The following is a 15000-nucleotide window of genomic DNA, read 5'->3' as shown; positions in this document are numbered from 1 at the left end:
GTAAAAAAATATGCCAGACTATTCGGTGTATGTTTAGGCAAAGGGAAAGTGAACCGTAACCAGAGAGAAGGATCCAATGTAGTACTGTCTGGCCAGTCAAAGGACCCCATAACTCTCTAGCGGTAGTATTTCAACGGATGGCTGGTGCCCTGGCCAACCTACTACCTACATATTTCTTCGGTGAATAATAAAAATGAATAAAAAACATTATAGCACTATACCTGTCTTCTCCCTTCATTCAATTTTTTTCTTTATTTCTTACTAATGTACACGACCTGTCAAAGCTGACTGTTAAATATTTAGATATGCACGCACACAGATTTAACCCTTCCTACCCCCTCCCCCTTTCCTAACTATAACTCACTGGTTCGGCAATGTGTAAGAGACTGTCGTTTTCGAGTGTACCTCTCCGGGGTACCCTCTCTAACCAAGGTATGACTATTCCCTGTTCCTCCTATTCAAAAGACGGGGAGAGACAGAGTGGTCATAAGTTTGGTAATAATACTAGGCGCGACAGGAAAAAATATTCATTCATATATATAGTGTATATATATATATATATATATATATATATATATATATACACAGCACATTTATATATATATATATATATATATATATATATATATATATATATATATATATATATATATATATATACATATATATATACACAATACGCACACACACACACACATATATATATATATATATATATATATATATATATATGAGAGAGAGAGAGAGAGAGACTTGCTCTTCATTATAGGGGATGATTCTCTTGGTAATAACATCAAAATATTCACTTCCCAATTAATTTGACAATAGACATGAAATGCATTTCACTAGTTTTGCATTCAAGTTATCCATGACGATTATTTCATTACAAAGGTTTTTAATAAGTTTTCGCTTCATAAGCTTCACCATATTTCATGCTCATTTACTTGATAACTGAAAATTCTTTTCTATCCTATCTCCCGCTCTTTCAAATCAGATATCAACTTCCCCTTAGAAATTAAAGGATTCCACTTAATCCAGTTATCCTTCAATAAAGGAAGGGTTCTGGAGCCCCGTGAAATAGAAAGTTTTTATTTTTTTTGTTTATAATTAGGGTCCAGTGTATCCCCTAACTAAATTATTGCCACTTCAATAGAAATCTGTTATATTAACGACAATTATCAACCACCAAACAAATTCAATTATTACATTTATTAGCGTTATATTTCCTACCGACCATAAACTGAATTACCATAAGGAAACAATGATAAAAACGTCAGGGGATTATTTTCGTCTTTTCAGTAGGTACAGTTGGCTTTATTAATTTTGGTACACTACGGGAAGCTAAGGCTACCTTTTTTCACTCTGTTCCCGGCGGTTCCGGCAACCCCGTTTGGGGCCACCGTGAACAAAACGGGATGGACGTGAAAAAACGTTATTGTACCAACCGTGTGTCACACAATTGTACATAATTCCTTTTGTATATATTATGCTCGTATCTGCGCTCTTCCCTCGCACTAAAAAGAACCTGAATGATAATGTCTCCGGTTTTGCTCTGTAACATTGTCTGTCTCTCGAACATGTTATGTACGGTTGCCTTGAGGTTTTGTATATAAAGGAGAGTGTTCCTTAATAAACTACTCAGTTGATTGCATCCTGCCTTTGAGTTCACAACCCTTCTCCCTGCTTCGTCACATTGGTGACCCCGGAGTGACTTGCTCCTCCCGCCTCCCCCCCCCCATTCCACCTCTCACCGTTACCATGACGCCGTCAACGCATACCTTCTGCAGCAGTTACCGCCGTCGCCAGCTGCCCGTATAGCAACGCCTTTTCAGCTCTCTCAACAACCGTTGGGGGACTAAAGGGCTTCGCTCACCCTCGGGAAAATGACCAGTATCACTCGCCTGCAACCTGCCGCAGACAGCTCTCCTCGTGAGGTGAACCTACTTCGTACCCTTATGGACAGCCACTTCATGACCTTCAAAACCTCCATCAACGCCTCCACTCGTGACGAAGAGGACACCTATTCATCTTCAACCGAAGGTGACGTGAATGCTGTAGGACATACACGCCTATGAATGCCCTAGGCCTATGAATGCCGTAGGACACACACGCCTATGAATGCCGTAGGACACACACGCCTATGAATGCCGTAGGACACACTCGCCTATGAATGCCGTAGGACACACACACCTATGAATGCCGTAGGACACACTCGCCTACCCCGTGACGAGCCGGAGCGGCAACACAGCCACCCATCATCCACCACTCGCTCGCACCCCAACCATCGACTTCTACAGCCATTCACTGCCGCTAATCGGCGCAGTTTTTACTACTACCTCTCCAGATTCAGGGCACCTATTTAACATGTTCAGTATGTCATTTTTAGAGGGGGAGCCATGTACCAACCGTGTGTCACACAATTGTACATAATTCCTTTTGTATATATTATGCTTGTATCTGCGCTCTTCCCTCGCACTAAAAAGAACCTGAATGATCATGTCTCCGGTTTTGCTCTGTAACATTGTCTGTCTCTCGAACATGTTATGTCCTGTTGCCTTGAGGTTTTGTATATAAAGGAGAGTGTTCCTCAATAAACTACTCAGTTGATTGCATCCTGCCTTTGAGTCACAAACCTTCTCCCTCCTTCGTCACATTATACAACTCTGTGGAACGGGATTGGCAAACGTGACAGGCCCTAACTGTATATATATATATATGTATATATATGTATATGTATATATATATATATATATATATATATATATATATATATATATGTATATATATATATATATATATATATATATATATATATAGAGAGAGAGAGAGAGAGAGAGAGAGAGAGAGAGAGAGAGAGAGAGAGAGAGACTTGCTCTTTATTATAGGGGATGATTCTCTTGGTAATAACATCAAAATATTCACTTCCCAATTAATTTGACAATAGACATGAAATGCATTTCACTAGTTTTGCATTCAAGTTATCCATGACGATTATTTCATTACAAAGGTTTTTAATAAGTTTTCGCTTCATAAGCTTCACCATATTTCATGCTCATTCACTTGATAACTGAAAATTCTTTCCTATCCTATCTTCCGCTCTTTCAAATTAGATATCAACTTCCCCTTAGAAATTAAAGCATTTCACTTAATCCAGTTATCCTTCAATAAGGGAAGGGTTCTGGAGCCCCGTGAAAAAGAAAGTTTTTATTTTTTTGTTTATAATTAGGGTCCAGTGTATCCCCTTACTAAATTATTGCCACTTCAATAGAAATCTGTTATATTAACGACAATTATCAACCACCAAACAAATTCTATTATTGCATTTATTAGCGTTATATTTCCTACCGACCATAAACTGAATTACCATAAGGAAACAGTGATAAAAACGTCAGGGGAATATTTTCATCTTTTCAGTAGGTACAGTTGGCTTTATTAATTTTGGTACACTTTACGGGAAGCTAACGAGATGTCTGTCAGCTTTACATTGTAGTAGGTAACGCTATGTTTAGCAAATGGGGAATCGTTGGCAACGCTGCCTGTAAAACAATGTCGCTAAACTTGTAAACACATGATTAGTTTTTTCATTAATTTTACGAACAAAATTACATAAAAATATTGTTATTTGCTTATCAGTATATCATAAAAGTTATAAAAAAAATTTTTTTGATCACGTGTTTACACGCTCAGCGACTTTGTTTTACAGGCAGCGTAGCCAACAGTTTATCATTTGCTAACCACAGCGTTACCTCCTTCAATGTGAAGCTGTTAGACGTCTTCTTAGCTTCCTGTGAAGTGTACCGGAATTAATGAAACCAACTGTACCAAAGGAAAACAATGACTAATTAAATCCTAAATTTGCTAAATGATATATATATATATATATATATATATATATATATATATATATATATATATATATGTATATACATGAGTGTAAATGCGTGTGTATTACTGACACACACACTCTCTCTCTCTCTCTCTCTCTCTCTCTCTCTCTCTCTCTCTCTCTCTCTCTCTCTCTCAGCCTCGACAAATTCAACAAAGTATAGGAGTTTGGACTGATGACATAAGAACGAAGAATTTAGTTTTGCACTTTCAATATTTTCGTTATTGTGTATTTTAAATTTTGTTTTAAAAAATAACTTGTACTGAGTTCTAGTATGTCTTGGTTAGGAATATTTCAAACTTTCTAATACCGGTAATTTATACTCATTACTAATATGATCATTATCATTATCAACTTGTTATTCGAACAATATGCCAAAACTCGTGATATAACTCTCAATACACTTGTGAGAAGGAATATCATAAGAAAAAATTATATCCTTAAACGTTAAAACATCAAATGTGTCAAAAAAAAAAAAAAAACATTGTATAATTTAATGCTATTATAAGTAAATTAACAATGAACGATGAGGATTCGAGGTTAAGCTCTAACGTAAATTTCCTCCCCCCCATTTTTTTTTTTTCTTTTTGAGGCAATCAGTGGCAACTGTAGAGCAATATTTTCAAAGCGAAAATAACCGAGTATTTTAGGTCTTACGAACGTTGCTTTTCATGGCATCGAACCCAAATGAATTAAAAACTCGCTCCGTTTGTTTGATGCATGATGGCTGGTGGAGGCTAAATTAAGCCCTGGACTAACGCCAGCATTAAGGGTACCTGACACTTGCACGCATTCGTGGCACGCACTGGCACGCATTGATGCGCGAACTCGCGTGAACGAGCCGTGAAAATGTCGTGAACAGTGCGGGAACTCCCGTGCCAGAGCGTACCAATGCGTGCCATGCGGGCCCAAAACTTTGAAATGTTTAAAGTTTGTGGCACGCATTGGCACGCACTAAATGGCCGTGAACGATGCGCCAACTGGAGTGAACTGGAGTGAACAGTGCGGGAACTGGCGTGAACTGGAGTGAACTGGAGTGAACGATGCGGGAAGTGGCGTGAACTTTATAATGAAGAGAAACAAAAAGGAAACGAAAATATTAATGAAAAGGAAAGAAAAATAAACCTAATAAATTTTTATATTTGCTGTTTTAATGTGAAAAAAAATGATATCTTATTTCAAACTATTTCCATAACTTTATAATGAAGAGAAACAAAAAGGAAACGAAAAAATTAATGAAAAGGAAAGAAAAATAAACCTAATAAATTTTCATATTTGCTGTTTTAATGTGAAAAAAAAAATTATATCTTATTTCAAACTATTTTTATAACTTTATAATGAAGAGAAACAAAAAGGAAACGAAAAAATTAATGAAAAGGAAAGAAAAATAAACCTAATAAATTTTTATATTTGCTGTTTGAATGTAAAAATAAAATAATGTCTTATTTCAAACTATTTCTATAACTTTATAATGAAGAGAAACAAAAAGGAAACGAAAAAATTAATGAAAAGGAAAGAAAAATAAACCTAATAATTGTTTATATTTGCTGTTTGAATGTAAAAATAAAATGTCTTATTTCATGCACACACTTATTTTCCTCTATTACCAATGAAGACCCAAAACTTTTGTTTTAAATAAAAATGAACTGAAAAATAAACCCAAGAAATTTTTAAGTTTGCTGTTTGAATGTAAAAATAAAATGATGTTTTATTTCATCAACATACTTATTCTTCTTTATTACCTTAAAATGAAGGGCAAAACAAATTTTTTCTGTTTGCTGTTTTAATGTAAAAATAAAATGATTTCTTATTTCAACACTTTTTTCTCTATTACCTTAAAATCAACAGCCTAAAAACTTTTCATGTATGCTGCTTTTAATGTTAAAATAAAATGCTTTCTTAATACTTGTACATATTTCATGTCTGCTATTTATATGTAAATCAAATGCTTTCTTATTGAAACAAAAATAAAGGGTAACAAAAAATACAAACGAAAAAGATACGTTTCTTCTTCTCAATGCAATGGTGTCTCTGACAGAAAGCATTGTTGTCTCTTCCGAAGCCAATCCAAGAATGTCCTCGGGTTGGAGAAGCCCCGTTTTTATATGGAGTGGCCAATTCGTGAACTGGCGTGAACTGGCGTGAACGATGCGGAAACGATGCGGAATGATGAGTGAACTCGCGTGAACGTGTCGTGAACGATGCGCGAACTACGCGTGCCAATTCGTGCCATCGCGTGAACGTCGCGTGAACGATGCGCGAACTGGAGTGAACTGGTCGTGAACAGTGCGCGAAAAACACCAGTGCGTGCCAAAAAGTGGCACGCACCGGCGCGCATCAATGCGTGCCAGTGCGTGGCAAAAATGCGCGCAAGTGTCAGGCAGGCTTTAGCCCTTGCATAATGTGACGGTAAGGTTTTATCGTGAAGACACATTGTGTGAACTTCTCAACTTGTTCCATCCAAATGAGATGAACAAAGCAAGACAAAATTTTGGCCCAGGTGGTAAAATTTCTATGGCACTGAATATACAGACAGCACGCAAAAAAAAAAAAAAAAAAAAAAAAAAAAAAAAAAAAAAAAAAAAAAAAAAAACCAGCGGCCTTTAACCTAACACAGTGATCACAGAGAATGTGTCACAACGCTTTAAAGGCTTTGAAGGCCACTCATGAATAGCAGACACATTGGAGAGTGACAATGCCGTAGCAGGACAAAGCCCAAGAGACTGATCATAAATACATATGATCAGCGACTAAGGCCCTCTTCACCCAAGCTAGAACCAGGGAGGGCCAGCCGATGGTTGCTGACGATTCAGCAGGTAGTCATATAGGCTCCCCCTAACCCCCCATCCTTAGCTCAAAAGGATGGTGAGGTTCCAGACACTACTAAAAACTATAGTTTAAATGAGACTCCCGCCCAGCAGAACGCCAGGCATGGACGTTTCCAATAGACCACCACAATTGGATTTAAGATCATATTGGTCTGTGCAGGGGCCTGTGAAGCCATTTCGCACTGAGGTACAGCTGAGGGAGAAACCCTAAGTTGCAATAAGAATTCTGTGAATTGATCTACTTTTCTTCGATGTCAATGTTGATATTGTTATCGCCAATACTCTTGGATAGATAAAATCTAAAACTAATCAATTCCTCATTTAATTAAATCAATTATATAGATAGAGAAGTGTAAAAGATGGTTACATCGTAAAAGAATTAGCTAAACTTTATCCAAGAAATTTTACTTAAACGGTAAAGCACGCTTGTACAATGAGAGTTCTTGTAAACTTGATTACACCAGAGCTTGTAAAAGGTGTAATTAAAGTGATTACGAATCTGCCGGAGCAAGTAGGTTAAGGTAAAGGCTCAGGTTAAGCGCCTAAAAAAACACACACACATATACATAAAAAACGCTCATACATTGATGTAATACAAGCATGACTTTTATAATTCTGTCATCATGATCCATAAGCTTACTAAAAACTTAATTAGCAAAATTCTGACGGACCGTAAACTGTAGAGCTGTCATGACCAATAACTTATCATTTTAATAATATGGCAAAGGTATGCATAGTAGTACAGCGGGCAAGAGTAGTGTTTTAGTATTTTATATATCTTTCTTTTCATTTTAATGATGAAAGTCAAAGTGGTGAGTAGTATTTTATATATTTATTTTTCAGTTTAATGATAAAAGGTCTCCTAAAATATGTTGATGTGAAAACTTGCGAGACTTAAGAAGTTTAGGTATGACGATTATTAAAGAAAATTGGTAGGCTTACCTGTAATGCACAATACGATTTGGTCTAATTAAGTTTTATGCTTCTGAGATTGACAACTTGATATCAGGTTGGCAATCCATCTCTGACAAGTTTAGTAGATTCTACGTGCACTTCATAAGTGAGAGGTATCACGTTTCGAGGTTAATGTTCATAAGAAACTAATTAATCTTTTTAAAGGTTTCAATGGCCACTCATGAATGGCAAAGGCAAGGAACAGTGACGATAGCCTAGCTAGCAGGACAATGCCCTAGAGACTGGCCATATACACAAATGATCAGCGCCCTGGCCTCCTCTGCACCGAAGCTATTTTTATTATTATTATTATTATTACTAGTAGTAGTAGTAGTAGTAGTAGTAGTAGTAGTAATAGTAGTAGTAGTAGTAGTAGTAGTAGTAGTAGTAGTATTAGCTAAGCTACAAACCTAGTCGGAAAGTAGGGTGCTATAAACCCAAGGGCTCCAACAGAGAAAAATACCAGGAAGGGCCACGCAATGGCTGCGAATGACAGCAGGTAGACCTATAAGCTCCCTCAAACCTACCATCCTTAGCTCACAAGGATGGTGAGGTTACAGATACTAGAAAATAAACTATCGAGGTTGAGCGTGACTCGAACCCCAGTCGAGCAAAACGTAAGACACTTTCCAATAGGTAATTGAAATTCAGCATCCTTGGAAGGAAGCTGAGTGACTTTTGGCCTTAATGGGTTATTTGTTTGTAGTTCATTTCTCAAACAGTGAAACAAAATTCCTCTTGATAAATACGACTATAGTCCATTTCTTTTAGCGATGCATATTTGCACAGACTCGCAGCGGTGCCATTTTAGCTCGGAAAAGTTTCCGGATCGCTGATTGGTTGGACAAGATAATTCTAACCAATCAGCGATCAGGAAACTTTTCCGAGCTAAAAGGGCACCGCCGCGAGTCGGTGCAAATATGCATCGCTAAAAGAAATGGACTATAATTAGTGAATGTTCGATTAATATAGGTTATTTAACTGTTTTCACAGTTTATATCTGACAGGTCTATTTTCATGTTGTTACTGGTCGTAATATAGGTACATTTTTTAAACATTACTTCTTATATATAGTTTATTGATTTCCTTGTTTCCTTTCCTCACTGGGCTATTTTCCCTGTTGTAACCATTGTGGTTGTAGCATTATGCTTTTCCAACTAGGGTTGTAGCTTAGTTAATAACAACAACAACAACAACAACAACAACAATAATAATAATAATATTAATGTGTGACGATCAGAAATTAATTCAACTTAATATTAAAGGAATAAAAAAGTAGTCAAAAGCTATTAAAACAAATGCGTATTTAATTAAGGCACTTGTGGCACCATATTACTTTCAATCAATCAACAATGATTTAACGATATATGAGTCTTCGCGCTTCAACGGATTTCATAAAAATTGAATTACACATAAACTTCTCATTTCACATGTACAGTATACAGCAAAACTGGTGATACCTGAATTCAGTGATTTCCGTTCGAAAGTCACTAACTGGCAACTCTCACATTCTTCACATCTCTTATGACACTACGTTCCCGGGTCGAAGCATTTTGAAACTTCGCTTGATAAAAGATACATTTCATTAAGAATGATTTTAGAGAATTTATGCTATATTTCTTTTATCAAAATATCAGCTAGATCATTATGGAAAAATTAATGCATCACCAATTTGACTGCATACTGTACCTACTTGTCAGGTGAAACTTAGATTTATAAATCTCCATCTTTTTTTTATTATTGTAATATAAACCATTCTAACAATAACCTCCACGATCCCTATCATCTTTCAAGCTTTTAAAATGGACAATATTTCCTTCTTCGCCAGTTGTTATTATTTCTATCATGCAGATGTAGCCTTTATATTTCAAAAAACGAATCTTATATTCATAGGTTTTTCCCAGTATCATATTTCATCGTTTAATTATTACACGATATTTCTATCAAGCAGATGTTACGTATATGTATATACTGTATATATATATATATATATATATATATATATATATATATATATATATATACTCATTATATATATGCATATATATATATATATATACTCATTATATATATGCATATATATATATATATATATATATATATATATACTCATTATATATATGCATATATATATATATATATATATATATATATATATAACAGATCTCAAATTTGTAGGTTTTGCTCGATATTCATCTCTTGCATTAAGGGGTCGGTTGCCTGATGTGCCCTCTCCAATGCCTTCTATTAATGGTATTTTCTTCCACCAAACCTCTTCTCTCCATATCATCCTTTACCTTATCTCGCCATCTAATTACATGCCTCCTTGATCTACACCTCCCCCCCCCCTCCCCAACCTCCCACCACCCTCACAGGTTCTTCCCAAGGTTTTTCTCGATATCGTAATACGGTACTTCATTCTTCTTTAATTCTTATTTATTATATCTATCCTGTAGATGAACTCTATATAAAAAATCAACTTTACATTTTAAAAAAACCGAGCTATTACATTTACGGCACGTCATTCTTCTTTAATTCTTATTTAATATATCTATCCTGTAGATGAACTCTATATAAAAAAATTAACTTCATTATATTTTTTAAAAACAAGCTATTACATTTGTAGATTTTTTGGTTATCCTTATCTAATATTTAATTTTTCTTCAAATGTCATTAATATTTCTATAACGGTAAATATCACTTTATATTTAAAAAGGATACCTTGAATTTGTTTCTTTCTCGTAATCATAATATTTCATTCTTCTTGAATTCTTACTTAATATATCTATTATCCTGATGAAGTTTACAAAAATAAAAACTTAATTTTGTTAGAACTCTATATTAAAAAGCGAGACCTGATATATCTATCATCCAAATGAACTTTACAAAAAAATTAATTTTGTTAGAACTTAATATAAAAAAAAACCAGACCTTAAATTTGAATGTCTTTCCCGATATCATAATACTCCCTTCTTCAATTTTCAATAAATATATTTACCATCCAGATTCACTTAATTTTGTTATGAATATATTAAAAACGAGACCTTAAATCTAGTGTTTTCTCTGTCATAATATCTAATTCCTCTCCAATTCTCACTTAATATATCTACCATACAGATGAACTTTATATAAAAACTAACTTTGCTATAACTATATTAAAAAAAAAAATCAGATTTTTATGTTTTTCGCGTTATTACTGTTTAGATATGAAGACGATAATTGGCTCTTTCACAGGTGTCCGAGGTCCAAATGGAAGGGACGGAAGAGACGGCGTCCCAGGGATGCCAGGCTCTCCCAAGATAGAACTCTGGAATGTTGATGAGATTGACAATGAAAGGATTGTCCCGCCGTCCTTACCAGGTACTTCCGTTAATAGATATATCAAAAGAAAGGATCTCTGTATTGGAAATCTTATATCATATTATATCATTATTATTATTGGTCATTATTTTCCGAAACAGTTCTTTATCAAGATGATATATATTTCTGCATAGTGAAAATTTTATCATATAATAACAATAATATTACCATCATTATTATTGTCCTTATTTTCCGCTACATGTCTTTATATTTAAGATATATATTTTTACCGTTTGGAAATTTTATCATATAATAACAATAATATTACCATCATTATTATTGTCCTTATTTTCCGCTACATGTCTTTATCTTTAAGATACTATAAATTTCTGCCGTTTGGAAATGTTATCATAAAATAACAATACTATTATCATTACTATTATTGTTAATTATTTTCCACATCTCTTTATCCTTAAGATAATATATATTTCTGCTGACTGAAAATTTTATCATACAATGATAATATTATTATCATCAATATTGTTATTAATGTTTCACTTCTCAATTATTTGTGCGTAAATGAGTTTTTGAAGCTCATATTCCAAATTTCTTTTTAGGTTTTATTCATAGGAAAGAGATAATTCATAATTTTGATCGCATACATTAGTTAATGATATATATTCAAACTTTTAAAAAATTTTCTTTTTCTTCTATAACTTTCTTTTAGGCTTTCCGTTAAGGTAAGTAGCATCTCTTTAATTGTATGAAACAACTATTCCGCAATATTCTGAGAAAAATATTATATAGAATATTAAATTATTTTAATACAAATTTTGAAAAATCTATTTTGAAAAACCATATACAGATAAAAACGGTAAAAATAATTCTTTTGGAATTTGGTATGTCGTGTTTTGGATTAAGTTCAGTAGAAGCTAACGACGACGAAGAGATGCATGTGAACACTCTATGTATTTCAAATACCAATAGAACGGGCACTCGTTAAAGCGCATACCTCCGCCTATATCATGTATATCAAAGGATAGACAATTGGATTATGCGCATTTCGTCACTAGTTTCATGCAAATCAGATAGAAATTGGTCTATGGGAAAAAAAAAAAAAGTTTTTCCACCTTTTCGTGACCCTAGCTTTGCCTTTTGACCCAATCACTCGTAAAATCTAATCAAATTGTCCTTGGATCATAGCCAATCATCGCACCGAATTTCATGAGATTCGGTCATATAGTTTTTGAGTTATGCAAATCACAAACACACAGACAGACATACCATACAAATAAATACACACCTATCAAACCATAACCTTTGCAACGGAATTGGCAAATATAAAATACTAAAATCTATAACTAAATTATCAATAAAGCTTGAATAAGAGAAATTATTGGGAATAAAAAAATAATTAAGTTAAATAAAAACAAAGAAAAAGAAACCAAATTAGTAAAATCTAAATGAAAACAAAACAGTATTAACGTTGGGAGGGTTCACATACAACATACCACCTTCCCTTTAACGGAAAAATTACTAAAATTACCCTCCATGAATTTAATTATAGGGCTATGTGGATACTACGGTGCCTAATACGAGTATCTAACATGAGATCTTACATAATGGAATACATACACTGCTAAAAAAAAAAAAAAAAAAAAAAAAAAAAAAAAAAAAAAAAAAAAACCACACATTTAATTTTAATCGAAAATTCTCCGTAAAAAGATACTGTTCGCAGCCCGATTTCAGTAAAATACAGGCGATCGTAATTTTACCCTAATTTGTTATAATATGACTCCTTTACGTCAATATATCCGTTTTTAAATCGGTAAATACTGGGCAACATATATTCGAGATTTTTACGGGAAAATTTTAGGTGTAAGGTATCTTTTCCTATTCTCAATCCAATTTTAATACCTCACAGTTATAGGATCTTGTGAAACCTTAATCAGTTGCAAAAATAGATATAAGACATTTATGGATAGAATAATATGTTCTATTTACACTCATTAAACCTCGCCTTATAAAATATGTTATAAGTGAGAAGGCAGAATATGTATTCAGGATGAAATATATATACAATATACATACCCTATCCATGTACCTAAAAAAAAAAATAAATAAAATAAAATAAATAAATAAATAAATAAATAAATACACGGCCTTGAATTTTGCCTGTGATGATCCTCATTAATTGAAGTTAAATACATGTCTAATTTATGGTGCTAAAATGTGGTTGAAACGCTGCAAAATACATAAATATCTTAAAAGATCAAGATTGCGGCAGTCCTAACATTTTGAGCTTCTTTACGTAAAGCAAGGATACCAAAATTGACTCAAGATATTTTCATTTGAAGGGCCATGTAGATAAACATGAGAGAGAGAGAGAGAGAGAGAGAGAGAGAGAGAGAGAGAGAGAGAGAGAGAGAGAGAGAGAGAGAGAGTCTGTTTAGTCCATCCGCGGGGACTTCATTACTCTTGAGTAAAGTTAAACTTGAAATTCATCTAATATTCACTAAAGATATGATAGGAAGCAAAACTTCAGAAGACGATACAGCTTTTTTTTTCTTAAAGGAAATGAGTGTTCTTTTAATCATATGTAAACACAAATGTGATATTTTACTCTCCTTTCTTCTTTATTTTAAAGGTTGATATAAATAATTATTCTGAAATCAAAGAGGGAGAAATATTTAATGTTATGTTTGAAGTTGGATTTTGTGAGTTTGACCGGACTAAATACTTGGTGTCTCTCGTAAAACAACAAGATCAAGATAAAAACAATGAAAAAAAATTGATACATGTCCTATTGGTTTAACAGAAACATTGCTACAGACAATATCCCGAAGCTACAGATAATCAATGTAGTCAGGATTAATGTTTTTGGAATTTTCACTTTTCTAAAAACCTGTTTTTTCTATCATAACGTCAATTCTGAAATCTGTAAAAAAGGAAGAATTTAAACTACCTTAGTTTTCCATTAAAAACTAATATCATTTTATAATTTTGTACTGACTTAAATGCTTTAATAAAAACCTCTATCATAATGTCAATTATGAAATCTGGAAAAAAGGAAGAATTTAAACTACCTTAGCTTTCCATTAAAAACTAATATCAGTTTATAATTTTGTACTGGCTTAAATGCTTTAAGAAAAACCTTTATTTATGGCTATCAATGTGATGCTCACAGGTTTACCGCGTCTGCCTGTCGTCGTCCGAGAACTGAATAACTTACGATTGAGATGTCTAGCAGCGGGTGAACCTACACCCAGTATAGTCTGGAGTCGTATAGCCGTAAATGGCAGTGTGATTGCACTAGAAGAATTGAAAGGTAAGTAGTGACGTCACGTCCATTCATTTTGCGTCTAAAGCGGGGTTTGTACAATCGAACAGTTCGTCAAACCCGGGTGTCGAACCTGCTGGTCAAACGGTTCAAGGAGGTGGAGTCAGCCATAAATGCATAAGGTTTGTGGACAATGAAGCCCCGTCCACAAAATTCAGGCGAGAACAGACTTTTTTCGAACCGTTCGAACATCACTTCAAACACTTGTCTGTCGAACCAGGTTCGACGAACCGTTCGATCGTGTAAACCTGCCTTAAGACAGTAATGTTAAGACCGGAAACTCTGTTGAATTTTCGTAAGCTTTCGCACTCCTCAGTAGGTGGCGCTGACCAGGCACTTTATGCGCACGAGGTTTTTATAATATAAGGGACTTTCCGGTCTTCTATCTTTGGTCTTTGCTTTTACGTAGGATTTCATAATGCAGTATTAAAAATTATAGTATCGAGAGAGATGAAATGTTTCCTCAATGGAAAAGACATCAGTTTTGCACTGAATGCTGTGTTTAGTATGTTTTTTATGTACTTTTTTCAATTTAGGAAGTCGAAAAGATTTCCGTAAAAACGATCTGTAAAATATAAACCGAAAACATTTCCATAAAAGAAAAGAAAACGCTTTTCCTATCTATTATAGTCAACAATTCAAAAATTTAAATATATAAGGATTGCTATAAACACCAATAAAAATATCATCTA

General features: G+C 34.0%; 1 protein-coding gene across 1 annotated transcript in view; it reads left to right on the top strand.

Annotated features, from left to right (window-relative positions):
• The window catches only part of LOC137631210 (uncharacterized), a 113459-nt gene that overhangs the window by 64955 nt on the left and 33504 nt on the right, over positions 1 to 15000 (top strand). Inside the window, exons 6-7 of the mRNA XM_068362957.1 lie at positions 10903 to 11028; positions 14156 to 14296. Coding sequence (XP_068219058.1) covers positions 10903 to 11028; positions 14156 to 14296 — 267 coding nt within the window. The remainder of the gene's footprint in view (positions 1 to 10902; positions 11029 to 14155; positions 14297 to 15000) is intronic.

This window comes from Palaemon carinicauda, chromosome 39 (assembly GCF_036898095.1).
Source record: "Palaemon carinicauda isolate YSFRI2023 chromosome 39, ASM3689809v2, whole genome shotgun sequence".
NCBI classification, from domain to species: Eukaryota; Metazoa; Arthropoda; class Malacostraca; order Decapoda; family Palaemonidae; genus Palaemon; species Palaemon carinicauda.
Note: the sequence above shows the minus strand (reverse complement) of the source record. Positions and strands in the feature narration are given on the sequence as shown.